We start from the raw sequence: 27,939 nt of genomic DNA on the forward strand, positions 1-27,939 counted from the left end.
AGTTAAAATTATTTCTGGGTAATTGATCTTAATATACCAGTCAAAAAGTTCTTTATATGAAGAATTTTTAACAATTAGCAATCCTGTTTCATCACGTTCCAGCTGTATTACAATTTTCTGCCACAGACAGCAACGATCAACAGAAATGACCATAGACAAGACCTGAGAGCAAAAGATTAGAACAATGAACTCTCTCCTGAACCTCCTCCCACAAAATGACTGATAGATATTTTCAGGTCATGGTGGGGGGCAGAACATATTTATATAAATATACTTATATACATAAAACTGATTCCCCCAGTTTCTGATTACAGAAAAACTGGAAAATGTGGTACATTCAAGTGCCACCTATTCTCCCTTAATAAAATGATCTGGTGATACAAACATTAATCAGCAATAGTAGAATCAAGCACACTAAAATACTGGATAGTGACAAAAGTAACTTTCTATTCTATTCAGAAGACATGTCTGAGTCATTTCATTTTGACTCAACTGTCTAGTAGTCTAATTTTGACTCAACTGTTCTTGAAAAAAATCTGATAAACTCTTGCTTGATATCTTTTTAAGCACTCTGTGTAAACATTCAATCTTCAAGGAGCAAAGAAACTGTGCCAATGTTTGCATTAATGTTAAATGTTGCAGAGTAAGTTTTACTTAAAACTTTAAAATGGTTATTACCCTTCCCAGCCACAGAATTGATGACACTTCTGCTGTACCTCTCCTAACTTTGGTTGAGTTGTTACTTGAGTTACACCTTTAACAGTTACACCTTCCAGGAAAATAGCACCCTTAAGATAAAAAAAAAGGAAGAAGAAGAAAAATATTTTGTTAGAAGTGAAAATCTATTTCCAAAGTCAAGACTGAAAGATAGACTTGCTTATTTTTACGTCTGAGCAAATATATGAAACAGAAATGGTCTGCTCCAGAAAGATCTATAAACTCCCCCTGGGATTCTACACTGACTTTCCTTAATCCAGCATATGCTTTTTAATGTACATATATAGCCCAGTGTCTATATCATATTTCAAAGTACTCAAATGGACATTACTCATTAATAACAGCAATAACAACTTACCTACCATTTACTCAGAGGTAGGCAAAGGATCTGACATTTTACAAACATTTTCTCTAATTCTTATAACAGCTATGAAAAGTAGATTACAGTGTATTTATATCACAAATGAGTAAATGAGACTGAATGCAATTTATTTGAGAGGTAAAAACAGAATTTGAACTCAGGTCTACACTATACCATTCACTAATAGCTCTCACTACGGACAGAAAGAGGAGCTATATCTCTGATGGAGTATGGATTTTAAGGGGATAAACACCCACGATATATATACCTTTGTAAACTAGAATAAGAGTGTAACAGTAGACAAAGTGGTAGAGTCTTCAGATATAAGAAAAACTATTACTCATCACTGAATTTTTAATTTAAATTCTTAAACTCACAACTACATAAAGTGTCTTATTGTACTTCATAGCAAGCATATTTTTAAAATATCACAGAAGTGAAGCAGATGGAGAATTTATATATGAAATAAATAAAGAACACTCCTGGAAATTTTAAAGACTAAAAATACAGTCTAGATTCATGTTACAATTACTTTCAGACCCATAAGAGGGCTGGCATCAGTCTCAAGAAAAATCCATAAAACAACTCTAGCTGTTAACGTAATTAAGGAATAAAAAATATGGTCTACAACCTGCAATGATCAACCTTCTGGCAAAGATTTGGCAACTCGAGCCACTTGGAAAGGAAAAAAAAGAACACAGTATTTAGTCCATGTATGTCCCTGTCAAATCTGGAAGAGTCCTGAGTAATCCAGCAGACACTAGTCCTACTTTTTGCCCCTAATTCTGAATCACTTTTTATAGTTATCTTATATGTCATCAACTCTGTTTTCCATAATAAGCACACTTTAGAGATTTCAAGAGCCAAAGGATTAAAGAGTACCATTCCGCTCATATGACACCATCACCTCTTTTTACCTTCTGCTTTAGGACCATTCTACCATTAAATACAATAACTAAAGAATGAGGATAAGAACTAGGTTCACAAGATATTTAGTGATTGAGATACTCAGATAACTGCAATATCCTTATAAAGCTATATCCTATATATACTCATTAAAAAGAGAAAGCATTCAGAGAGTTCAACATTCAGCACCATTATTCCAAAGGTACTAACAGCACAGGATTTTTTTTTAAGTTTTACATGAAAAAGGTTTACTCATGAGCATGTATTTCCTGAGGAATATTCAGAAATCAAGGATAATTTCTGAAAACCAAGGGCCAAAGTATCATAAATTATTCCTAAAAACATAAATATTCTTTTTTTGGCAAATAAAAAGGACCAAAACACAGAAATAGGATCAATATTCAACCAAATACTTTCCTAGAATATTACTAGGACATATTTTAATAATTCTATGCAGCTGAACAAGCTAAATATTTTTTTTAAGTTCATTTATTCATTTTGAGAGAGTGAGAGAGCAGGGGAGGCGCAGAGGGAGAGAAAGAATCCAAAGCAGGCTCTGTCCTGCCAGCAAAGTACTGAATTGATATCTGGGATCATCTCTCTCTTTTTTTTTTTTTTTTTTTTTTTTAAGTTTATTTACCTTGAGAGACAGAGACAGAGTGAGTCGGGGAGGGTCAGAGTGAGAGAGGGAGACAGAGAATCCCAACCAAGCTCCACGCTGTCAGCACACAGCCTGACACAGGGCCCCAGCTCACAAACTGGGAGATCAAGACCTCAGCCAAGATCAAGAGCCAGACACTTAACCAACTGGGCCACCCAGGCACCCCAAGCTAAATATTGTTTTTAATTTAAAAGAATAAATATTGAGCCTCAGTACATACTTAACAACTATTAAGCTTGTTTATAAAAGATATGTCCAACCATCTAGCAAATGCCTCTCATTCATTTATGTTTCTTCTTCCTTAATCTTTCCTACAATGTCTCAATTTCTTTTTTACTGTCTTCCCCTACTTTCTTCTGCAATAATAATTAATCAGAAAATGGTAGAAATATGTCCATTAAAAACAGTAAGGCTGATGCACTTTATACACCAATAATATTTAGTAACTTTTTAGCTTAATTTGCTGTTTTGACTGTCATTACAAGTTTCCTTTGACAGAAATATATTATTTAAAATTATGTAATAATTTCAAAAAGGATCACTAAATCTAAACAGTAATGTCTTAAGTCTGGAACTATTTTCAAACATACTATAATTGAGATTCAAAGTCAATGACATTTACTTTCACTTTTTAACAAACTACCATTTCAGTTTGTGGGAATAAAGAAATATCAAAAGTGAAAAGAAGATAATGTATGCTTAAGATGAAAGAAGTGTATTTCATAAACAGAGTCTGCCAGACTTAAAATGGAAATTCATATGGCTATCACAAAAAGGAAAAAAGGAATCAATGATCAGTCAGAGGGAAATTGAGGGAAGTTTTACAGAAGATGGGGTCAAATTATATGTAAGAAGTGAGTGTTATCTGTGTGTGTGTGTGTGTGTGTGTGTGTGTGTGTGTGTGCGTGCGTGAAGGAATGAGTAAGCAAGTATGTGTGTAATGTGTAAGAAGGATATTTTAGTAATGAAGAAAAGGCACTAACAGTTTTATTCAAAGAGATGATCCCAGGGCCACCTGGGTGGCTCAGTCTGTTAAGCATCCGACTCTTGGTCTTGGCTCAGATCATGATCTCCAAGTTTCCTGAGTCCGAGCCCCATGTGAGGAGCCTGTGGGATTCTCTGTCTCCCTCTCTGGCTCCCCCACTCACGCTGTCTCTGTCCCTCTCAAAATAGATAAACTTTAAACAGAGAGAGTGAGAGAGAGACATGATCCCAGCCATCAATTCAAAGAAGCAAACAACATAACTATAGGTCATACTCTTCCAAATCAATACAAGCATGTATTCAAAAGATGAACAAAGGTGTCAGGAATGTGAGGGCCACGTACAGGACATGCGTGACTATTAAAAACCCTAAAGTCACTATCGGAATTCACTACAATGAGTCCATCACTTCAAACCATAGTCATATCAATATGAGTCAGGAAAGGGGAACTCCAACAAAAATAAAGTGTCAAACCAAAATAAGTTCACTGTGTTGAGATGTGAACCATAAAAATTAGTCACTCTTGGATTGCTTCTGTTAACTATCTTCAACTCAGATTGAAATAACAGGAAAACGAAAGTTTTCCAACCATTGATTTGCCAATTATTTACATCTACATTTCTCATGACTGTCACCAATACTTTGACATCACCCAAAATCAACTCTCCAGTCATCTTTCCTCTGTGATGGTCCTGTCCTCACTGCTTTGGAGCTCCTTCTCCTTGGTTAATCTTATCACTAATTACCTTCCCAAAGAGTTCCAATATAATCCCTAGAATCTCTTTTTCATAAATAACCTATAACCTCAACCTTTTTCATGAACACCTCGTCCCCTATGTCTTAACTAAGAGCTAATTCTCCACCAAGAAGACCACTTCTCTCTTAAATAAAAGCACTCATTTTCCCACTGCCCAAGTCCCATAGGGACAGTGTAAAGCATTCACCTATATCCTCACTTGTTCTCCTTGCCTCTCAATTAGACTTAAATCCATTCAGCTGTATCACTCAACTGCGGTAGAGCAGACATCCACTGTAGTTGGTGGCACAACAGCTGCTCTCTCATCCACAAAGACAGGACCCTAACAGCCATGTTACATGACATTACAAGATAACATCCCACTCCAGCCAAAGTTGATGGGAGCATGAGCAAACCACTAACTCAGTCTGAATCCATTAGATTCTCTCTTCTGGTAACCTGGAATTGGGATTCAAAAGTCTCTGCATGTGGCTAAAATTACAACATGTAAGCTCAGAAGATACAGGACAGTTATAATCTCCCAGGTAAAAAAGGAATCACAAAGAGCCAGTCTCAAAAGACAAAGCTAGTGAAATATATGACACAAAAGGAAAGAAACAGAAATAGAAAAAAAGCAAAGATGAGAAAATAAGAACAAAAAGCAGAAACTAAGTTCTAAATAGCTTTCCAGGTCCAGGCTCCAGTCCCTTCCTGAGATCTGGCTTTGAGTCCTACCCATTCACTCATAGTAATTTCTTCTTCCTATTGAAGCTAGTTTGAGTTAATTTCTGATACTTGCAACCAAAGAGTCTAAAGTAGTAAAACACTCTATTCTTCGTGTACTGACATCCAGTCATTTCTCCATGTTCATCAAAAACAGTATTTCTCACTGCACTAACTTCTATCATTACATTGGTAACATCAACATCCATTAGATAATCTTTACCCATCAAACAACCTAGGCTTCACAGTTCAGTAATTTCATTTGCAATGACCATCATCTTTGCATAACTTGAACAACATGCTCCATGGCCACACCATCATCATTCCATACTGCTCTACCTTTCCATTCATCAATTCAACTCACACTAATTGAGTATGCACAACATCCTAAAGCCAACATGCCATTCTTTGACTTTTTTCATTGAATAGCTTAACTCTTTTACCCTAACTATGCTCACTGTTCAATTTCACCAAGACTAACAGTCCCTTCACCTCTCCCTCTTCTCAGTGTAACAGCCCCCAGCCTTACCTTACTTCCTATTCAGCTAGACTCCATGGCTGATAACTTCAATTCTTCTATGCCTGATATCCTCAGTACTCCTCAACCTTTTGTCCTTCCATCACACCCATACTAAATATACCCAACCTTGTATCAACCTACCATTAATCTTCTCTACTCCCACCCACAGACAGCTGAAATTCACAGAGGAAAAAAATCACAGTCTCAGTGCTATGGATGAGATTTCCCTCCTCTTGTGGAAGACCTATTTCTCCATCTGCTTTTGAACTCCATTCCCTTTCATTTCCTCAGACATTGCTGTATCATTTATTCCCTAAATTATTTTCAAGGTCATTGACTCCACAGCTGCTTATCCACAAGCAATAAATATGCTGGAATTTATTCCATACTAAACAGCCTTTCTGATTCTATCTGCATTAAGCAGTCACCCTTCCTCTCCCTTTCTGATCATAACTAAACTACGTGAATGAACAGCCTGTACTAGTGTGCAGAAAAAGGCCAATACACCAAGTCTGCTTACAAGGTTGGTGCCTGGGAACAAGATTCTCAGAGTGCTCTTAGTCAACTGATAAGGGTGATTCACCATGCCTAGACTATCCGTACGAACAATAGGGCTTATGCTGAACAAACACTTTCCTTCTGGGATTGTGTAACTTTTGGTACACACATAGGCTGCCTACGTGACCAGCCATTACTAAAAACTTGGGCACTAGGGCTCTAGTGAGCTCTAATGAACTTCCCCAGGCAGAAACATCAGACATGTTGTTGCATCTTCACTGATGCTGGGAAAGTAAGCTCTGTACAACCTCTCATGGGAAGAAGAGAGCATAAGAAAGCCTACATATGGAATCCACCAGACTCCACTTGTCTTTTTCCCTTATGATACAGTTGTATATCCTTGGAATATCACTATAATAAACCTTGGCTGTGACTACAACTATATGCTGAGTCCTAGTAAATCTCCAAAAGTGGGGGTGGTATTGAGGACCCCCTAACACAATTCTATCTCCATTTTCTCACCTCCCATCAGCTTCTTAAAATCATTAATCTGACCTGTCCCTACTGCATATTACAGAAAATAATCCTCATACTTGTCCCCTCTGTGACATTTCATACTATCAAGTCACTCATATCACTACCTAACTCTAAACTATTTTTCATATTTCTTTGTCCTCCTGTGCTACATCCAGGAAGAATTTCCTAGATAAATCTTCCAGCTTGATAATTTCCTCTACAGCTAACTTCATTCTGCTATCCAACCCACCTGCGGGGTTGTTAGGTTGGTTTTTTGTTTTGTTTTGTTTTGCTTTAGTTTTAGTTTATGTGTTTATTTTTGAGAAAGAAAGAGCAAGCGGTGGAGGAGCAGAAACAGAAGGAGAGAGGGAAAGAATCCCAAGCAGGCCCTGCAATGTCAGTGCAAGTCCCAACATGGGGCTCGAACCCATGAACCATGAGGTCATGATCTGAGCCGAAATCAAGAGTCCAACACTTAACCTACTGAGCCACCCAGGTGCCCAGGGAGGGGGGTTAATTATCATTTCCAACGTCTCTAATTGGTTCTTTTTCCTAATAGTCGGTCATTATTTTATAGATTGATATCTTCTCTCATCTTGCAAACAAATGTTCTGTTCGCTTTTTATAAACTGCTCCCTCTGGTATTACCTAAAAAGAATGAAGTAGTTAAAATTGTACTAAGAAAAGATATCCAGAGGTGCCTGAGTGGATCAGTTGGTTATGCGTCCAACTCTTAACTTCAGCTCAGGTCATGATCTCACAGTTGGTGAGTTCAGGCTCCACATTGACAGCACGGAATCTGCTTGGGATCCTCTCCCTTTCTTTCTGCCCCTCTCCCACTCGTGCTCTCTTTCTCCCTCTCTCAAAATAATAAAGAATCTTAAAAAAAAAAAAAAAAGACATCCAAGTTTTTAAAAAAGCTGCAGAAAAATACATTTACATTACAAGAGGGTGGAGAGCATAGGGCCAAAACTCAACATATGTATATATAAATACATAGGACAATAAGTATTTAGAAGGATAATCAAAAAGTAGAGAACAGTTGGGAGTGGGAGTGAAAAGACCTTCACTTTTTACTCTATACATTTCTAGATGTTTGTATTTTTATTTTTTAAAAAAAAAATTGATCTTTATGCCATTTGTGTACACTTTTAAGCTAGGGAAGTAAATGGGAAGAAATTCTTCTAAGATGACAAAATGCCAGTGGTAGACAAAGGCTGAAGAATTTTAAGCTGTTTTTTTAGTTTTCAAATTTTCTTTAATGTAAGTATACTACTTTTAATAAGTAAAAAATATATTTAACAATTTTAGAATTTATGAGTATGATTTGAAAAGAGGGGGAAAAAACTACCTAAGTGCTTTGAAATCAAAGCTACCCGTTTTCTCCAAAACAAGAGAAGGGAAGATTTCTGTTTTTGGCAATGGCAGACTAGTTTATTGAGATCAATTCTGCAGCCACGAGAAAAAGCTAGATAAGATGTTAAAATCACCTGTTTGAAGACCCTGGAGAATCACAAAGGCAGTAAGAGCTTGACGGGCCAAGAACTCAGAAGGAAAGGAACCCAGAGAGGTGAGCTAGACATCTGGTATAGAATTTCCTCTACAGGCACTGTTTTCAAAATGGTACCTGGGAAGCTAAACACAGCTTTCAAGAATATCACAGGAATGGGAAAATAAAAACTGGAGTTCCAGGCCCCTGAGGAGGAAAGCTCCTGGTTATTTCTCCAGGCTTTCAGTTAGGATCCCCAAAGGTCTATACTCTAAGAATTCAGTTGCATCAAAAAGAGACCGGCCCCCCAAAACTAAAGACTAGTTTCTAAATAATTCAATCCTGACTGAGTTAAGATGCCCTATTCCTAACGCTGTGTAGCAACAAAAGTAAATGTTCTCTGAAGAAAACATTTTATTCTCAAATTATTTCTACAATTTCTCAGACCTAATGTCTAATGATCACAAATATGCAGGTATGCCAAAAAAGAAACAACAGACTAGAAGTCAAAAGGACATGAGAAGAAAAACTAAAAAAGACCTAGAAGAGAGCTACATCAATTAGTCATCTGACAAGGTTTTAAAATAACTGGAATTAATAAATTCAAAAAACTAAATGATAAGATGAAGAATTCCAACAGAGAAACTGAAAACTGTTTTAAAACTCAAATGAAAATTCCAAGAGTGAAAGTAAAATAACTGAAATTATATACTCAATGGATGGATTTAACATCAGCTTATAGCTACAGAGGCATTAGTACACTGGAAGATAGGTCAGAAGAGAATACCCAGTTTGAAAACTGAAAAAAAAAAAAAAGTGGAAAATATAGAAAAGAACATAAGAAACAGTAGGAGAAGTGGGGGGAAAAGCCTACTGGGTGTATCTCAGAAGGAAAAGGGAAAAAGAATGGATCTGAACCATATTTGAAGATATAATGCCTGAGAATTGTCTAAAACTAACAATAACAACAACAAATCCAACAGTAGATTCAAGAATCACTATAAATAGAAGGCAGGATAACTACACAAAGAAAACTCCAAGTAGAAATATCATAGTAAAAGTGTTGAAAATCAAAAACAAAAGAAATTAGCTTCAGAGAAGCAACTTCTTTTTTTTAAACAATTTTTTTAATGCTTATTTATTTTTGAAAGAGAGAGAGACAGAGCATGAGCTGGGGAGGGGCAGAGAGAGAGGGAGACACAGAATCTAAAGCAGGCTCTAGGCTCTGAGCTGTCAGCACAGAGCCCACTGCAGGGCTGGAACTCACGGACCACGAACGAGATCATGATCTGAGCCAAAGTCAAACCGAATGAACCACCCAGGCACCCCAAGAAGCAACTTCTTAATAGAAATGCATTATGGAGTATCTTCAAAGTGCCAATCCAAAATTCTACACTGAGAACAAACATTCTTCAAAATGACAACAAGAAAAGACATTCTTACATAAATACTGAATGTGTTGCACAGACCCACATTAAAGAAAATACTAAAGGGAACTCTTCAGTTAGAAGAAAAACTATCCAAATGGAACCATAAAAATATATGAAAGAAAGAAGAACACAAGAAAGGATAAATATGTATATTTAGATAATTATATCTAATAAACATTCACTGTACAAAATGATGATGAGGATGATGCCTTATGGGGTTTAAAATGCATGTTGAATTAAGATACACAATACCAAAAAGGCAGGAAGAGGTAAACGGAATCAAAGATTCTTGCATTGTTTAAAAAGTGGCAAAAGTACTAATATATACCAGACTTTAACAAGTCCAAGACAGATACTGAAATCTTTTTTCTTTTTTAATGTTTATTTATTATTGAGAGACAGAGAGAGACAGAGCATGAGCATGGAGGGGCAGAGAGAGGAGGAGACACAGAATCTGAAGCAGGCTCCAGGCTCTGAGCTGTCAGCACAGAGCCCAACGCGGGGCTCGAACCCACAAACCACGAGATCATGACCTGAGTCGAAGTCAGACGTTTAACCTACTGAGCCACCCAGGTGCCCCCAGATACTGAAATCTTGAATAACTACTAAAATAACAGTAAAAGAATGTATAACTACCAAGCAATGGGTTGGGGTGATATAAAAACAATTAAGCATAAAGAAGACAAGAAAGAAAAATAAAAAGAACATACCATAAGTGGGAGGTTGGGAGGGGAGACTGCTAAGTTTTAAATCTAATTACATCAGTAAAATAAATGTGTATGGACCAAATACTCCAATAAGGCAAAAACTGTTCACTGGATAAATAAAAGCCAACAACACAATGCTTATAAAAGACATACCTTAAATAAAAGATAATGTTTGAAAGCAAAAGGATAGAAACAAAGATAATCCATATGAACACTATCCAAAAGAATGTTTGTGCAATCAATCATACTAACATTAGATATTTCCAATGCTAAAAGTGAAGACACTGGGAAAATACAATAATCCTTTACACATATTTGTATAAACTAAATATCACTCCAAATACATAAAGCAAAACTTGACAGAACTAGAAAGAGAAATAGGTAAATCCACAATCATAGTAGGGAAACAAGATTTAGGATTTTATTTTAAATGTTATTTATTTTCCTGAAAGAAACGTGCCCATCTTGGCTATGTTTCTCTTAGTGCTGCTGAAGCTCACTTGCAACTATAGACATTTAATAATACTTGATATTATAAAATAATTGTCATTTTTAAAGGCCCCTGCTTCTGGGGGGAAAAAAAAGGAACCTGCAAACTTTAGTATATTTTGCAAAATATTAACTCTTTTCTTTAAACTCTTTTATACAAGTACTATATTGTAATTAAAAAACACATTAAGCACATATATGTTCATATTTAATGTTGTTCTTAAAAATATAGTTGAACAAAAAATGATACTAAAAGAAAGTAATCATCTATGCTATGTTATGCTATTAGCCCTTCTTTAGAATGTGATTCTTATTTTTCTAAGTATGTGATTCATTGACCAATGAGTTATACTAACAGAATAAGTTGGGTTTTTTTTTAATTACTTCTATGTTTCAAAGCAATGAACACTTTTCAGTGGCCTCAAAGTCTTGAAGTTTGAAATATGTGAGTACATATTAAAACTATGTTTTTCAAAGAGGGACTTTGTCTTAAAAGTCCAAATGACTATATTATATGATTTACATAAAATCCTTGCCTGTGAATCATTGCCTACTAATGACTTGTAGACTTTGACTGCTCAACTATGATATCCCACGTTCCTTAATTATTAACTTCATTAAATTTAATTATCTCCACACTGTCCCTTTGGACTATACCATATACTTGGGTATGCACAACCAGTACTCTCCTTTTCAGCGTCTCTCCTGAACCCCCAAGAAAAGAGAACTCCTAATGGTTTTGTTTGGCCTTTTAATGGGAGTTGTGCATAGAATCAAGAAGATTAATGGGAGTTGTCCACAGAAGAGTCTTCTCAGTTCAACTTTACAGAAAATATGAAAGTATCACCCATGAGGAGGAGCAGAATTTATATGTAAAGGTATTTTAACTACGTGACAATTTTGTAGATTAGCAAAAATTTTCCTATGTGGTCGGAATCTCCCAATACTTTGCAAAAAAAAAAAGAAAAAGATAGTAAATTCTCAATCTAACATGTAAGAGTTCTTTGGGGGATGGGCTAAATGAGTGATGGGCATTAAGGAAGGTATTTGTTGGGATGAGCACTGGGTGTTATATGTAAGTGAGAAATCACTAAATTCTACTCCTGAAACCACTATTATGCTATATGTTAATTTGATTTAAATAAAATTAAAAAAAAAAAGAGTTCTTTAGTTTACCTAAGAAACAAAAACAAGATGAACTTAAACTTTTCCCATAGAAAAGGGAGACTCATGGCTATCAAGTATCTTTAGAAACAGCCAGAATGAAATAACCTTATAAATCCAGCTAAACAAACACATAAATCTCAATAAACCTGCAGAAGAAAAAAGACTATAATATTTTTAAACATTACCAGTTTTAACCGTTCTTTTCTCCTTTTGCCGAAGGAGGCACTTGACCCAGGTTCTGATTCCTTTTTTCCATCTTCATCCTCATCTTCATCTTCATCATCCTCAAAACACCAATCAGGCAATAGAGGTGGGGGTGGTGCTTCCTCTATATCACCATAGCGACGAAAAAGTTCTTTCAAGTAATCGCCCTTATAAATTCCTGGTGGTCTGGCTTGAGCAAAAGTAGCAACTGCTGCTTCAATGCTATGAAAACAAACACCACGGAGTTTCCTCACTACTCTTCGTTTCTGCAGATTTATCAAAACTCACTCTTTCTATTTCATACACCAAATGAAGTATAATACATTTATTAAATTGACAAATCACAGTCCCCACTCCCAAGGCATTCAATCTATTAAGGGACAAATTCCTTCTGAAATAGATTTAATATAAGATACATTGATAATTCCTAAAACCTCGAGGTAAGCTGCAATGAGTATATAGAAGAGATCTGGGTAAAGTCTGTGAAAAATTTTAAATAAAGCGTTGAAGGTTGAGGTCTGACTCTAAGGGAAATCAAAGAAATGTGAATAGCCATATGAATAAAAGTAAAAGTCTGCTAGCTTTTAAGAACTTTCAACAGACCCAGGTAACAAGAGCAAAGGTCATCACACAGAGGCTAAGCATAGGTCAGGGCTGACACAGGAGCCTGGGGTTATTGTGAAAAGCACCTGAAAGCCCAGAAAGTCAAAGCCAGAAGATATGCAGCTGAGAACATATAAACAGGGAAATATACCATCACATGTGTACTTCAGCTGATTATATTCAGAGAAGGACCTACTATGTGAAAGGCTTTATAAGCAAAAATGATGACACTCAATCAGTAAACAAGAAAGTTCAGGGAGTAATATTCCATATCCCTGAGGAATTTCAGGCAACAAAGGTTCTAATCTCTCAGGATCACTTCAATAAAGGCATGCTTCAAAGAAAGTAACTCTGTCTCAAAAATACTTTCTCCACATACCATTCTAAGTTTTTCCTAATATTCTACAGCTATTTTAAAAAGGTATTACTAAAAAAAAAAAACGAATAAGAGATGCCTAGCTGGCTCCATCCAAACAGCATTTGACTCTTGACAGAGTCGTGAATTTCGAGCGGCACTTTGGGCACAGAGCTTACTTTAAAAAAAAAAAAAAAAAAAAAAAGAACAGAACAATAACAACAGTAGTAACTTCCAAAGGCGAATGTAAACAAAATATTGAAGAAAAAAAAAAGTATCTCTGATAATTCTGGAGTATGTGAAAAAATCTGGAAAAGAAAATACATAGTATATAAAAATCCATAAGCACTCAACTAAAATGCTACTTAGTACAAAACACCAGGTAATAAATGGTATTCTAAAGATTAACCAAGTCTAAAATGAAAACCACTTCAAATTTTTAGTCATGACTTCACCAAAAATTTAGCAATATAAAATGTTAAAACTAAAAAATTAATACACTTTTTATCAGTTACCAGTCTTCTGCCATTATAATAAGAAACAAATACCTCCAATCCATTTTCTCCACCAAAAAGGCACATATGAGGAAACCAGTGCGATTGAAACCATGGGTACAATGAACACCTAGAAAATAAAGTAGCCTTGATTTAAAATGATCACTTCAGAAACCACATCTTAAAATTCCAACCTGCAATCAAAACATTTTAATGATTTTATAAAATTACATTTTTAAAAACCTGGCTCTCTCTTATTAGTAGTAACTTGTCAATTTAACTTGCTTAGAATCTAATTTAAAGCACTAGCTAGAAGTTTAGTATATATTGGTTACAAATTATCTCTAAGATCTAAAGATTTCTCTTAAAACTAAATGATTCCAAGTACTCTAAATAAGAAGACTGGGTTTTTGTTTTTGTTTTTTTAATTTTAGTGAGAGAGGGGAGAGAGAGGGAGAGAAAGGGGGAGGGAGAGAAGGAGGGAGGGGAAAGGAGAGGGAGGGGGAGAGGGGGAGAGGGGGAGAGGGGGAGAGGGGGAGAGGGGGAGAGGGGAGAGGAGAGAGGGAGAGGGGGGAGAGGGAGAGGGAGGAGAGGGAGAGGGAGGAGAGGGAGAGGGAGAGGGAGGAGAGGGAGAGGGAGGAGAGGGAGAGAGGGAGAGAGAGAGAGAAAATCCTAAGCAGGTTCCACACTCAGTGCAGAGCCCCACGTGTGGCTCAATCCTGTGACCCTGGGATCATGACCTGAGCCTAAATCAAGGACCAAACATTCAACTGACTGAGCCACCCAGGCACCCAAGAAGGTATTTTTATCAAACACACAACTCTAAAGGATGGACGTGCGCGCGTACAGAAAACATTTGACTAATGGATAGTAAGTATTATAAAAATAAAACTACTTTGAAGTTCTCTTAGAAACCAAATGATAGCATCTTTACATTACCTTACAAGATTTAAAATAAATTTTCAGAAAAACCTGAGAAAAAGGAATTTATTTTTCAGGATATTTTCAAGATTAGTGTGATCCTACCTCTACATTCCAAAAAGCTGCAAATGAGCTTCATAAATTCCAAATATGACTGCATTTTTTTTCTAAGTTTATTTATTTACTCTGAGAGAGACAGACACAGCACCAGTCGGGGAGCAGCAGAGAGAAAGGGAGGGAGGGAGGGGGAAGAGGAGAGGGGAGAGAGAAAGAGAGAGAAAGGGAGAGAGAGGGAGAGAGAATATCCCAAGCAGGCTCCATGCTGCCAGCACACAGCCGGATGCGGGACTTGAACCCATGATGCCGCAAGATCATAAGCCAAATCAAAAGTTGGACACTTAACCAACTTAGCCACCAAGGCGCCCCCTGACTGCATTTTTAAATTATTTTAACTATTTTGAAAAGGCAATTAAAACAGCTTGGTGGACACTACTAACATAACATTACTGCCAGATTAACTCACTTTTCTTGCAAACCTCAAAAATGAAGCCTGTCCTGTTATCTCTGTTTAATGGAAGGATATCCTGACATTTAAGACTATACCTTCTTAACAAACTACTCTTCTCTTTGTATATAAAGCATCCTGATAGAGGGTAACCAAAATCAAATACAGAAATAAACTAAAAGTTAGAATTACAAAACTTCTGGAAGAAAATATGGGAGAAAACCTTTGCAACTTTAATGTAAGAAAAGACTTCTTAGACAAAACATGAAATAAAAGGAAGTATTGACAAATTGGACTACTTCATGATGGCAAATGTTTGCTCTTTGAAAGATGTCATTAAAAAAATAAAAACAGGGGCGCCTGGGTGGCACAGTCGGTTGAGCCTCCGACTTCAGCCAGGTCACGATCTTGCGGTCCGTGAGTTCGAGCCCCGCGTCAGGCTCTGGGCTGATGGCTCAGAGCCTGGAGCCTGTTTCCGATTCTGTGTCTCCCTCTCTCTCTGCCCCTCCCCCGTTCATGCTCTGTCTCTCTCTGTCCCAAAAATAAATAAACGTTGAAAAAAAAATTTTTTTTTTAATAAATAAATAAAAACACCAGCCACAGAATATATTCAAGTTACATATATTTGATAAAGGACTTATATCCAAAATATGTAAAGAACTCTTACAATTCAATAAGACAAGCGCCCTAATATTTTTTAAACTGGGCAAGAGATTTAAATAGATGTTTTACAAAATGATATGTGTAAATGGTCAAGAAGTACAAGAAATTAATTTTCATGAAAATGCAAACTAAAACCACAATGTAATTGAAAATACTGACCATATCAAATGTAAGTGAGGATGTACAGTAACTAAAACCCTCATGCACTGCTGGTAGGAATGTAAAATCCTTTACATCCTTTAGAGATCACTTTAGAGAACAGTTTAGCAGTTTCTTAAAAAGTTAAACATACACCTAAATCAAATGACCAAGACATTCTATTCCTGGTTATTTACCAAAGTAAAATAAAAATCTATGTGCAAAGACACATATAAAGATGAATGTCCACAGCAACTTTATTTATAATGGGCCAAAAACTGTAAACATCCCAAATGTCAATTATCAGGTGAAAGGATAAACATGTAGTATGTCCATGCAATAACTACTACTCAGCCATAAAATGAATTAGTAATAAATGCAATGAGGATGATTTCAAAATCTTTATGCTGTGTGAAAGGAGCAGAAAACAAAAAAGTATGTATACAAATTTCATTTACATAAAATTCTAAAATATGCAACAATTTGTATGGAATTATGAATACGGAATATTGTATGGAATAATTATGGCCAAAGCAACCCTGAAGAAAAATAACAAAACTGCAGGTATTGCACTTCCTGATTTCAAACTATACTACAAAACAGCAGTGATAAAAACAGTATGTACTGGCATAAAAAGAGACATATAAGCCAACAGAACATAACAGGTAACCTAGAATTCAACTTCGGCATATACGGTCAACTAATATTCGACAAGGGAAGCCAGAACACTCAATAGGGAAATGACAGTCTATTCAACAAATGGTGTTCATGCAGAACAATAAAACCAGACCCCTATCTGACACCAGTCACAAAAATTAACTCCAAATGGATCAAAGACTTAAACATCAGACCCAACGCCATAAAACTCATAGAAGAAAACATAGGGAAGAAACTACTCAACATTGGTCTTGCCAATGATTTTTTGGATATGACACGAAAACCACAAATAACCAAAGATATATAAAGAACTCATATAACTCATTAACAAAAAAACAAGCCAATTAAAAAATGGGCATAGGATCTGAATAGACATTTTTCTACAGACATTCAAACGGCCAAGAGGTATATGAAAAGATGCTTAACATCAATAATCATCAGGGAAATGCAAATCAAAACCACAATGATGTTATCACCTCACACCTTTTAAATGGCTATCAAGAAAACAAGAGTAAGTAAGTATTGGCAAGGGTGTGAGGAAAGGGGGAACCCTCACACACTGTTGGTGGGAATATACATTGGTTCAAAGACTATGGAAAACATTATGGAGGTTCTCCAAGAAATTACATATAGATCTACCATATAATCCAGCAATTCCACTTCTGGGCATATACCTAAAGAAAATGAAAATAGGATATTGAAGAGATATACGCACTTCCATGTTTATTGCATCATTATTCACAATAGCCAAGATATGGAACAATATAAGTGCCCATCAACAGATGAATGTATGAATAAAGAAGATGTGGGGTGTGTGGGTGGGTGTGAATGAAATATTTCCATTTCCAACAACAGAGATGGACTTGAGTATATTGTGCTAACAAGTGAGGTAAGTCAGACAGTAAAAGACAAGTATCGTACAATATTACTTATATGTGAAATCTAAAAAAGCCAGACTTCTAAAAATAGAGAGTAAAACGGTGGTTACCAGAAAATGGGGGGTGAGAGGGGGTGATACAGGACAGGGTTATTTAAGGATACAAACTTGCAATGAGTAGCAAATAAGACCTGGAGAGCTAATGCACAGTATAGTGAATACAGACAATACCATATTATGACCATCAAACTTGCAAAGAAACTACAATTTAAATTATTCCAACCACTAAAAAGAAAAAATAATTACATAATGTGATAGAGGTGTTAGTTATTGTTACAATGGCAATCACATTACAATGTATAAATACATCAAATTAACACATTACAAACCTTAAATTTACACAATGTCATATGTCGAATATATTTCAATTAAAACAAATTCTAAAAAATACAACCTATAATTATAGAAAATGGAAAGAGATTTTCTAATCTACAACTAAGAGTTGTAGAGAGGACGGACACAAATGTGCTGAACCTTGACTGTAGGTTCATGGGTATCTACACCACTAAATTGTACATGCAGTTTACTAAAAACCTCAATAATGTTGATTGTTTTTAAAACTAGATGTTGAAGTGAGATGCTGATATAAGTCTGCAATTGGCATTAATTACATATTCTAAATATTAATGTTCATCAATATGGCCTTGTTTTCAGCAATTGACTCTATCAAAAATGTTGTAACTTTAATACGTTTCTAAAGGTATACCAATAAAGTATCATTTTCATGTCATTTCTGTAACAGGGTAAGAGTTCTTTCCAAAAGAAGGTTTTTGCTACTTAAAAAAAAAAAAATTAAAAACCCGTATCTTAGAGTTACCAACAACTAAACCAAATCACCTATTTCTACATTCATAGTAAATAATCATTAAAATTTAAAATAAAAACTTTAGGGGCGCCTGGGTGGCACAGTCGGTTGAGCCTCCGACTTCATCCAGGTCACGATCTCGCGGTCCGGGAGTTCGAGCCCCGCGTCGGGCTCTGGGCTGATGGCTCAGAGCCTGGAGCCTGTTTCCGATTCTGTGTCTCCCTCTCTCTCTGCCCCTCCCCCGTTCATGCTCTGTCTCTCTCTGTCCCAAAAATAAATAAACATTGAAAAAAAATTTTTAAAAAAAATAAAATAAAAACTTTAGCCAATGAACAACACTCAACTAACAAGGATACAAAGGAACTGCAGACAGGAGCAATCCGTGCAAATAAAAATATATATGAATCAAAACACTACATATGGTTAACTATAAATGAATCAGAATGGCTAAAACATGGAAAATAAGAAAGTAATACCAAATGCAGTTGGAGACAATGAAAGGGTCAACATTCTGAAGAAACTTGTGTACCATACTAGAGATTATAAGGGCAATGGAGAGATGGAGAGATACTAAAATTTTTTAAGCATGGCAATAAAATTATCATGTTTTAGAAAACACTCTCCAATGGCAGCTCAACAGAAGGGCAACAATGAAAGCAAGAACAAAACTAAAGAAGCCATCTCAGTAATTTATGTGAGATAAGGGTCTAAACAACAAGGGTCATGGTGACGGGGATAATGAGAGAAGGGAGACTGAAGAGACATTTAAAGCAGAACCTCCAGGGGCACCTGGATGGCTCAGTCAGTTGAGTGTCTGACTTCAGCTCAGGTCATGAGTTCAAGCCCCGCACTGGGCTCTGTGCTGACAGCTCAGAGCCTGGAGCCTGCTTTGGATTCTGTGCCTCCCTCTCTCTACCCTTTCCCCATTCATGCTCTGTCTCTCTCTCTGTCTCTCAAAGATGAATAAACATTAAAAAAAATTTTTAATAAAAAATAAAAGCTTTAAAAAAAACGGCATAACCTCCAATCTGAGGGGTGAATGACAATCAACACAGAGAAAAGATGTAAAAGGAGTCTCTGGTTTGTGACGTGGGTGACTAATTGGGCAGTGGTACCAGTGACTAGGTTAGAACAAGGCAATGAGTACAGCTGGTGGCGAGGAGTTTAAGGTCCTTTTGGGACCTACAAGTATTTGGAAATGATGGCAAAGAGCTTCGCAGAGAAGTGTGGCTAGAATTACAGATTAAAGAATAACCAATAAACCAATAATCGATAATCAATAGTCAACTATGGAAGGGGTCTATGGCATAGATAAGATCACTAAGAATGGGTATGTAAAATAAGAGAAGAAAATTAATGAGATCTGAGGAAAACCAACCTTTCAAGAATAAGTAAGGGGGGAAATCTACTTTAAAAAAAAAAAAAAAGACTAAGAATAAACCATCACGGGGTCAAGAAAACAAAAAGAACATGGGGTCATATTCAACAAAAAAAGAGGAAGTTTCAAGACATGTGTCCAACTGTGTAAATGCCACATAATGATAAGAACTAATAATCACTATTTGACTAAGAGTGCATTGGGGGGACTCCACATTGCAATGGCATGAATGGGAAAATATGGATTCAAATCAATCTTTCAAAAAATCAGCTGGGAAGTGGAAGGGGAAGGGTTTTCTTGAGGGGATGAGGTATCATTTAACATTAGAGACTTAGATATGTTTACAGGCTAAGAAGGACCTGCTTAAATCACAGAGGTTGACAATAATAGATAACAAAGATACAACTGAAATGACGTTTCTGAAGAAAAGGGATTAAAAACAGAGATCAACCTTGAACAGAAAAAGACAGCCCTTAGAAATAAATGACTGTAATCATGAAACTCTACAAAGTCCATCATCTCCATTGCTTTTTAAGAAAAGGGATTTCAATGGGGCGCCTGGGTGGCTCAGTCGGTTAAGCGTCCGACTTCAACTCAGGTCACGATCTCGCGGTCCGTGAGTTGGAGCCCCGCGTCGGGCTCTGGGCTGATGGCTCAGAGCCTGGAGCCTGCTTCCGATTCTTTGTCTCCCTCTCTCTCTGTCCCTCCCCCGTTCATGCTCTGTCTCTCTCTGTCCCAAAAATAAATAAACGTTAAAAAAAAAAAAAAAAAAAAAAGAAAAGGGGTTTCAGAAGTTACACAAAGTTAGCTGTACAGACTTTTCTGCCCAACATGAACCTAACCTAACATGTACATTTTCTTCTACTTCATATTTTAGACCAAAGTAAGCAAAAAATATTCTAACTTTAAATCTGTTTCTCGGGGCGCCTGGGTGGCGCAGTCGGTTAAGCGTCAGACTTCAGCCAGGTCACGATCTCGCGGTCCGTGGGTTCGAGCCCCGCGTCGGGCTCTGGGCTGATGGCTCAGAGCCTGGAGCCTGTTTCCGATTCTGTGTCTCCCTCTCTCTCTGCCCCTCCCCCGTTCATGCTCTGTCTCTCTCTGTCCCAAAAATACATAAATGTTGAAAAAAAAAAATTAAAAAAAAAAAAATCTGTTTCTCACCTAAACCACTGTTTTTGCATCTAATTTTTACTCTAGCAACATAAAATATTTTTATGAATAGAAAATGAAAGGAAAATTGGCGATGACATGATTAAGTCATGAAATATAATTTTAAAAAGTACCATGGCTTTTAATATTCAAGATTCTTTGTTATGCAAACACATGAAGTTTTAGTCTTATTATACTTCAAAACGTTAATAAATGACTTGAGTTTTTTTTTTTTAAGTTTGACAACTTCTTTTTTTTCATGTTTATTCATTTTTGAAGACAGAGAGAGACAGAGTGCAAGTGGGGAGGGGCAAAGAAAGAGAGAGAGACAGAATCCAAAGCCAGCTCCAGGCTCTGAGCTGTCAGCACAGAGCCTGATGTGGGGCTCAAACTCAAGAACTGAGAGATCATGACCCAAGCCAAAGTCAGATGCTTAACCAACTGAGCCACCCAAATGACTTGCCCCAAAATGACTTGAGTTTTAAAGTAAGATAATATTATAAAAACCTTCACCAAAGCAAATCTCTATGGAAAAATTTGAAGATTATATATTTGATATAAAAAAATTCCATTAATTAAGTAGTATACTACAAGTTTAGAATGATAGATCTTCAGTGTTAAAAAAAAAATTTTTTTTTTTTTTCAGTTTTCCTCAGTTCATTATGAGAATGGGTCCACCTAGTGGCAAGTAAAGCAGAGTTCATATCTTAAGATTGGTTCACTATTAACGATTTCAAGTCAACTTATTCAAATTTGTTTTCATTTTCCAGGTAAGCTAATACAATGAAATAAATTTATATGACATGTCAAAAAATATTAACACTAACGTATGTATTACGGGAAAACCACAGTTCTTTAAAAATCAAATCAAGAAACAATCTCCCCAGCAAAAGGAGAGAAAGATGAGCTGTAACAATAGAAACATACATCCTGGATAAATAAATACAAATTAGGAAAGAAGGGGTGACTTATAAAGGGCAAGTGGCAACCTACCTGTTTAAATAAAGCCTGATATCAATATACACAATTTCCTTTCTATCTCACTAGTCAGATTAATTAATTTTTAAGATCAAAAAACTTATCTGATCAATCTAAATCAGTGCTTCTTCCCAGAGGACATCTGGCAATGTCAGGAGACATTTTAATGGTCACAACTGATAGGGTGCCACTAGTATCCAGTGGGTAGAGGCCAGGGATGCTGTTAAACCTACTACAAAGCACAAGAGAGCCTCCCAAAATAAAGAATTATCCACTCCAAAATGCCAGTAGCACTGAGGCTGAAACACCCTGATCTAAGTGAGCAACAAAGAGGAAAAGGAAACAAACAGTTATTAAGAACTTACTATGTACCATCTTAAATATCTTTTTTTTTTTTTAACGTTTTATTTTTGAGACAGAGAGAGACAGAGCATGAAAGGGGGAGGGTCACAGAGAGGGAGACACAGAATCTGAAACAGGCTCCAGGCTCAGAGCTGTCAGAACAGAGCGCGACGCGGGGCTCGAACTCACGGACCGCGAGATCATGACCTGAGCCGAAGTTGGCCGCTTAACCAACTGAGCCACCCAGACACCCCTTAAATATCTTTATTAAACCAAAAGTTTTTGGCCAAAATAAATGTATTCTACTCATGAAAATACACATTCACAAATCTGTTACAATATTTATAACTGGAAATACATAATTAATGCCTGTAATTAGGTATCTATTATATATAATCAACCATTTAAGAAATCAGCTGTTTCCCTTTTAACACAAAACAGATTTTTTAGATTTCTCCAGTCCACAAAATTCTTACTGTCAGAATTATTTCTGTACATGCAAACAAATATGTACACGCAAACAAATGCATTATAGTTCCATAATCCCTTATTTGTAACTTTAATTTCATTAAAAAGCTCTAAAAAAAATTAAGGTTTTTGGTAAATCATTTTGGAGACAAAACCTGACCTGAACTGATGTGACATTACTTATAGTCTATTTTTCCCACTTAGCATCAATAGAATATTCATACATTTAACTGCAGAAATGTTAATGTGTTTAATTATGGAATGGTCTCTAACACCAAGAATATCTCTAAATACTATGTTCTAAATAGGAACCACTAAAAGGAACCAATCTCCTTAGAGAAATAACTGATTCCAGGTCTGGAAAACATCATGTGCCAGAATACAAGGAAACCATCAAAGACTAATGGATGATAACAAAAGAATACAGAAACCAACTTGAAAGGGCTCCCAATGCCCTAGGATGGAGCAATGCAGACATTAAGAATAATGTAGTTCAGTTGGCTGAGCATCTGACTTCAGCTCAGATCACCATCTTCCAGTTCGTTAATTTGAGCCTCACATCGGGCTCTCTGCTGTCAGAGTACAGCCCACTTCAGATCCTCGGTCTCCCTCCCTCCCTCCCTCCTTTCCTCCTTGACTCCCTCTTTCTCTCTCTGCCCCTCCCCCACTCATGCTCACTCTCGCTCTCTAAAATAAAACATTAAACAAAAAAGAATATTGACTGCAACTGATTTAAATATATCAACTATATAAAAATTATCTCAACAATACAAATGGATAATTTATTACAAGGTTCAACTTGTTTTCCTAAACCTGAGAGAGTTAATCTTTCTGGAACTATGACATCTGTTTCCAGATGTTAACACGTTGCCCTCCTTTGAATTCTTTAAGTACAGTTAGCATTTACCCCTATGATAGCTTCTCTCAAATGCAGAAACAGTTGTCACTCAGATAAAAGCCTCAATACTCTTTTAGGCTGTATCTTCTGGTTGTGCACCTAAATATAGGTGTATATATGTGTACTCGTTACATATATTTTTGTCAATGTGTAAATATATACACACATATCACAGTACTGTATGTCATATATTTCCATGTTATTGTTCTCCTGTTAAATAAAAGTTCCATAGTGTATGACATTAATGACTGCTTTTATCAGATATGTAAGCTGTTCTCAGTTTTTATTACAAATGAAGCTGTGATGGAGGAACCTGTGGCTCAGTCAGTTGGGCATTCAACTTCAGCTCAGGTCACGATCTCACAGTTCAGGAGCTCAAGCCCCACATCAGGCTCGCTGCTGTCAGCGCAGAGCCTGCTTCAGAGTCTCTGTCCCCCCTCTCTCTGCCCCTCCCCTGTTTACGCTCTCTCAAAAATAAATAAAACATTTTTTAAAAATTAAAGAGGCACCTGGGTGGTTCAGTGAGGAGCCCTGCATGGGACTCTGGGCTGACAGTCCAGAGCCTGGAGCCTGCTTCGGTTTTTGTGTCTCCCTGTCTCTCTGCTTCACCCCGACTCATGCTGTCCCTCTATCTCTCAAAAATAAACAAACATTAATAAAAAAAATTTTTTAGTCAAGAAAAAAAACAAAGCTGTGATGAAATTCCTTTCACATAAATTTTTATGTCCATCTCTACTTCCTTAAAATGAATTCTTAGATGTAGTATTGATGAGTCAAAAGTATCTAAATGCTTTTAAAGATCTTGAGAAATCCCACCAAATTGTCTCTACAGAGAAGCAGTATCAATTAACACTCTAATTAACCATGTATAAGTGCATCCAATGTATCCAATCCTTGACATTAAAATTTTTTAAATCTTTGCCAATGTAACAGCAGACGGTAACAACATATATTTTGTTTTGTAGTTTTTGTTAACAAATAAAAAATTTTTTTCATGTTTCTTGGCTATTTATATTTCATTTTTTGTAAGTTGCATTTTCATTGTTTGCCATATTTTTCCATTGAAGAATGACTCTTTTGCCCACTGGATTATAAAATCTCTTTGTACATATTTTTTATCTGTCATATGCTTGAAATATTTTTCCAAACTTATCAAATAATCTTTTTGCTCTGTTTCCGTTCTGTTTGGTAGTACAGAAATTCTTTTTCATTTTCATGAGTTAATCTAGAAAACAGGGTAGCAACTAACTAGAGATTTGAACTTTGAAGTCAAAAACTGGATTAAAACCTGGCTTAAATATTTACTAGATGTGTGACCATGGGCAAGCTACTTAATTTTGCTGAGACTTATTAGTTTCCTTATCTGTAAAATGGGGATACCACCACATACTACATAGTTGTTATAAGGATTACATTCATTCACTTCATTCATTCATTTAAAGTTTCCCATCATATCTGCCAGGCAAGAATAAACATTCATTTATAGCAGCAGTTACTATTATTACTAATAAATGACACACTTTAATTCTTGACAGCAGCTCTCAAATTTAAGTGTGCATTAAAAAAATCACCTAGGGGGCACCTGGATGGCTCAGTCGGTTGAGTGTCCAACTTTGGCTCAGGTCATGATCTCATGGCTTATAGGTTTGAGTCAGGCTGTACTGACAGCTTAGAGCCTGGAGCCTGCTTCAGATTCTGTGTCCCTCTCTCGCTCTGCCCCTCCCTCGCTCATTCTCTCTCTCTCTCTCTCTCTCTCTCTAAGAATTAAAAAAAAAAAAAAAAGAACAACTGGATTCCTAGGCTTCAGCCCCAGAGTTTTTGATTATGTAGGTCCAGGATGAGGCCCTAAAACTATTTTTTAAACAAACATTTCTAATAAACATCCTCAGGTAATTCTGATGCAAACAGTCCACGCACACTCCTAAAAAAATATTTATGGATTCTCCCTTTGATGATATACTTGGAATATCCTACCTTACTCTGGAAATAAATAAATGCTTACCTGTATTTTCTCCTATCATCTTACAAATCCTTTTAAAAGTATTTAATTCATCTAAAATATATGTTATTATATACTGGGCTAATTTTCTCAACACCATTTGTTGAATAATCACACCTTCCCCCTATGATTTAAAAAACATCTCCTCTACCACCAGGGAACTTCTATAGTTTCCACTGCTTTACCCTATGCTTTAATAACTGGTAAGGACAATTCCCTCATTACTTTTGTTTCTCAAAATTTTCTTGCTCATAATATTGCCTGTTTAATTTGCCAAACAAGTTTTCTCCGTGCTCAATGTATGTTGTCTTCCATGGCAACAGTAAATTTTACAAACAGAAAAAATTCATAGTAATTCTTCCGAAGTCTCTCTGGGATTTTGCTTAAAATTACATTAAAAATTGGAATTAGCAGAGACAAATGTCTATTTCTTCAGGTCTTTTAATATCCAGGCATATTTCCTTCATAAAGACCTCCTACACTTCTTAATAACTTTATTCTTTGGTATCTCATACTTCCATTACAGAAAAGAGAAGTGGTTTAGAGTGTGAACTTACAACTCAGATTGCTTAGGATATGATCTAAGCTGTAACCATTACTAGCTGTGTGAATGACCTTGAGCAAGTCACTTAATCTTTCCAAGCCTGTTTCTCACCATAAAATGGAGGTGACAATAATGTCTACTCAATAGGATTACTGTGAAAAGAAAATGAGATAATGTATGTAAAATGGTTTACAGGGTGACCAGCAGAACATAAATGTTCAATAAATGTTAACCACTATTACTAATAAGACCATTCTCTAATTTTATTTTTAAAAATGTTTATTTCTGAGAGAGAAAGAGAACACACGAGCGAGGGAGGGGCAGGGAGAGAGACGGAGACAGAGGAGCGAAGCAGGCTCCACGCTGAGAGGACAGAGCCCAATACAGGGCTTGAATTCATGAACCATGAGATCATGACCTGAGCCAACGTCAGACCCTTAACCAACTGAGCCACCTGGATGCCCCTCTAATTTTACTTCCTATTTACTGTTTATTTGCAAGAAAGTTGATGCTTTCTTACTTATCTGTGTCCAAATATATCCCCTGAGCTTTCTTACTAGTCCTAGTAGTTTTTCAGTTAATACCCTGAATAGAGAAAATACTAGCTGCTTACAACTTCAATTCTCCTTCTTCTTCTCCTTCTTCAAAGGAGAAATCGCAAAAGAAAATATATTAACAACAAAAAAGTTTTAAAATACTACTTCAAAATTAAAAGGCAAATGAATTGGAAAAATTTTCCAATAGAACATATACAAAGTTAATTTACGGCATTTAGATATCAGGAGAAAAAATTATTCAATAAGCTGTGCAAAAACAAAGAATTGGTTATATAGAAAATATTTAAATTAGATCAATTCAGACCATATGACAATATAAATACCAGAAAGACCAAAGATTCAAAGCTAAAAATCAAACCTTAAAAATTCTAGAAGCCATTCCTAGTAGTACTGTTTAAAACAGGGGGGGAGAAAAACTGAAAATAAGCCAAATGTCATTTTAAGTAACTGTCTTTTTTTTTTCTTATTTAATACATTTGTTTATTGCCGCCTTCCACCTCCCCTCCCCCTTTCCACCCCCCCCACACTAAAATATAAGCTCCAGAAGAGCACAGACTTTGTTTTCTTCACTAATATGTTCCAAGAGCCTACATCTCGCAAAGAGTAGCAAACAATAAATATCTGCTGAAATGACTGTCCATCAACAGAATGGATAAATGGTAGTGTATTCATGATGAAATGTTATACGGCAGCAAAAATAAACCGCAGTTACATACATCATCATGGATTAGTCTCAGAAATACAATACTGAATGGGAAAAGAAAGTTTCACAATACACAGTATAAAATGCAATCTTATAAAAAGCAACTATGTAGTGTTTAAGGGAAACTTTCCCAAAAGTATACCCAAAGAGGGGCACTTAGGGTTTTATCTTGAAAAATATAAAAATTACAAAAATGTATTTCATAGTTTACAAAAGTTAGTCTATTACTTTAATAAATACTTCCTAGCGATTACTTAAAAAAGAAAACAAAAAAACTTCCATATCACCTCACCTGCAAAAAAGAAAATGGAAACTCAATCACAAAATAAAATATTCAAACAGTGGTAAAGCCAAACATACCTATAAGTTCAGGTGGGTTTCTTTCATTAAACCGCTCACACAGACGAATAAATGTCTCGGTATTCTCAGTTGTAGGGCACTCACCATGTCTAGTAATATGGAAACATTTTTTTTTTTTTTTTGAAAAAGAAGAAATTGAAATTTCAGCAAAAGGTTTCAATATTATACAAACTTAATACATGACTTACCCTTTACACTGAAGTTTTATATATTTGATTCCTTCTTTTTCTATGTCATTTCTGTCATAGAACCTTGAAGTGTTTGTCAGGTCCACTAACAAGCCCATTTTAACCTTAAAAGAAAAGAAAAGAAAAGAAAAAGGGCAGATTTACTAGTAACTGAATTTGTTCCAAAACCAACTGACTAAATGGCAATAC

General features: G+C 36.1%; 1 protein-coding gene across 2 annotated transcripts in view; it reads right to left on the reverse strand.

Moving 5' to 3' along the window:
* RNGTT (RNA guanylyltransferase and 5'-phosphatase) overlaps window positions 1–27,939 on the reverse strand; it is a 314,047-nt gene that overhangs the window by 270,923 nt on the left and 15,185 nt on the right. For both annotated transcript variants that reach the window (XM_025925311.2, XM_086707399.1), the window contains exons 3-7: window positions 27,751–27,854; window positions 27,563–27,651; window positions 13,615–13,690; window positions 12,090–12,330; window positions 679–788 (exon numbers count right to left, since the gene is read on the reverse strand). In XM_025925311.2, coding sequence (XP_025781096.1) covers window positions 679–788; window positions 12,090–12,330; window positions 13,615–13,690; window positions 27,563–27,651; window positions 27,751–27,854 — 620 coding nt within the window. The remainder of the gene's footprint in view (window positions 1–678; window positions 789–12,089; window positions 12,331–13,614; window positions 13,691–27,562; window positions 27,652–27,750; window positions 27,855–27,939) is intronic.

This window comes from Puma concolor, chromosome B2, assembly GCF_028749965.1.
Source record: "Puma concolor isolate L17-30 chromosome B2, mPumCon1.1.hap2, whole genome shotgun sequence".
Lineage (NCBI taxonomy): Eukaryota > Metazoa > Chordata > Mammalia > Carnivora > Felidae > Puma > Puma concolor.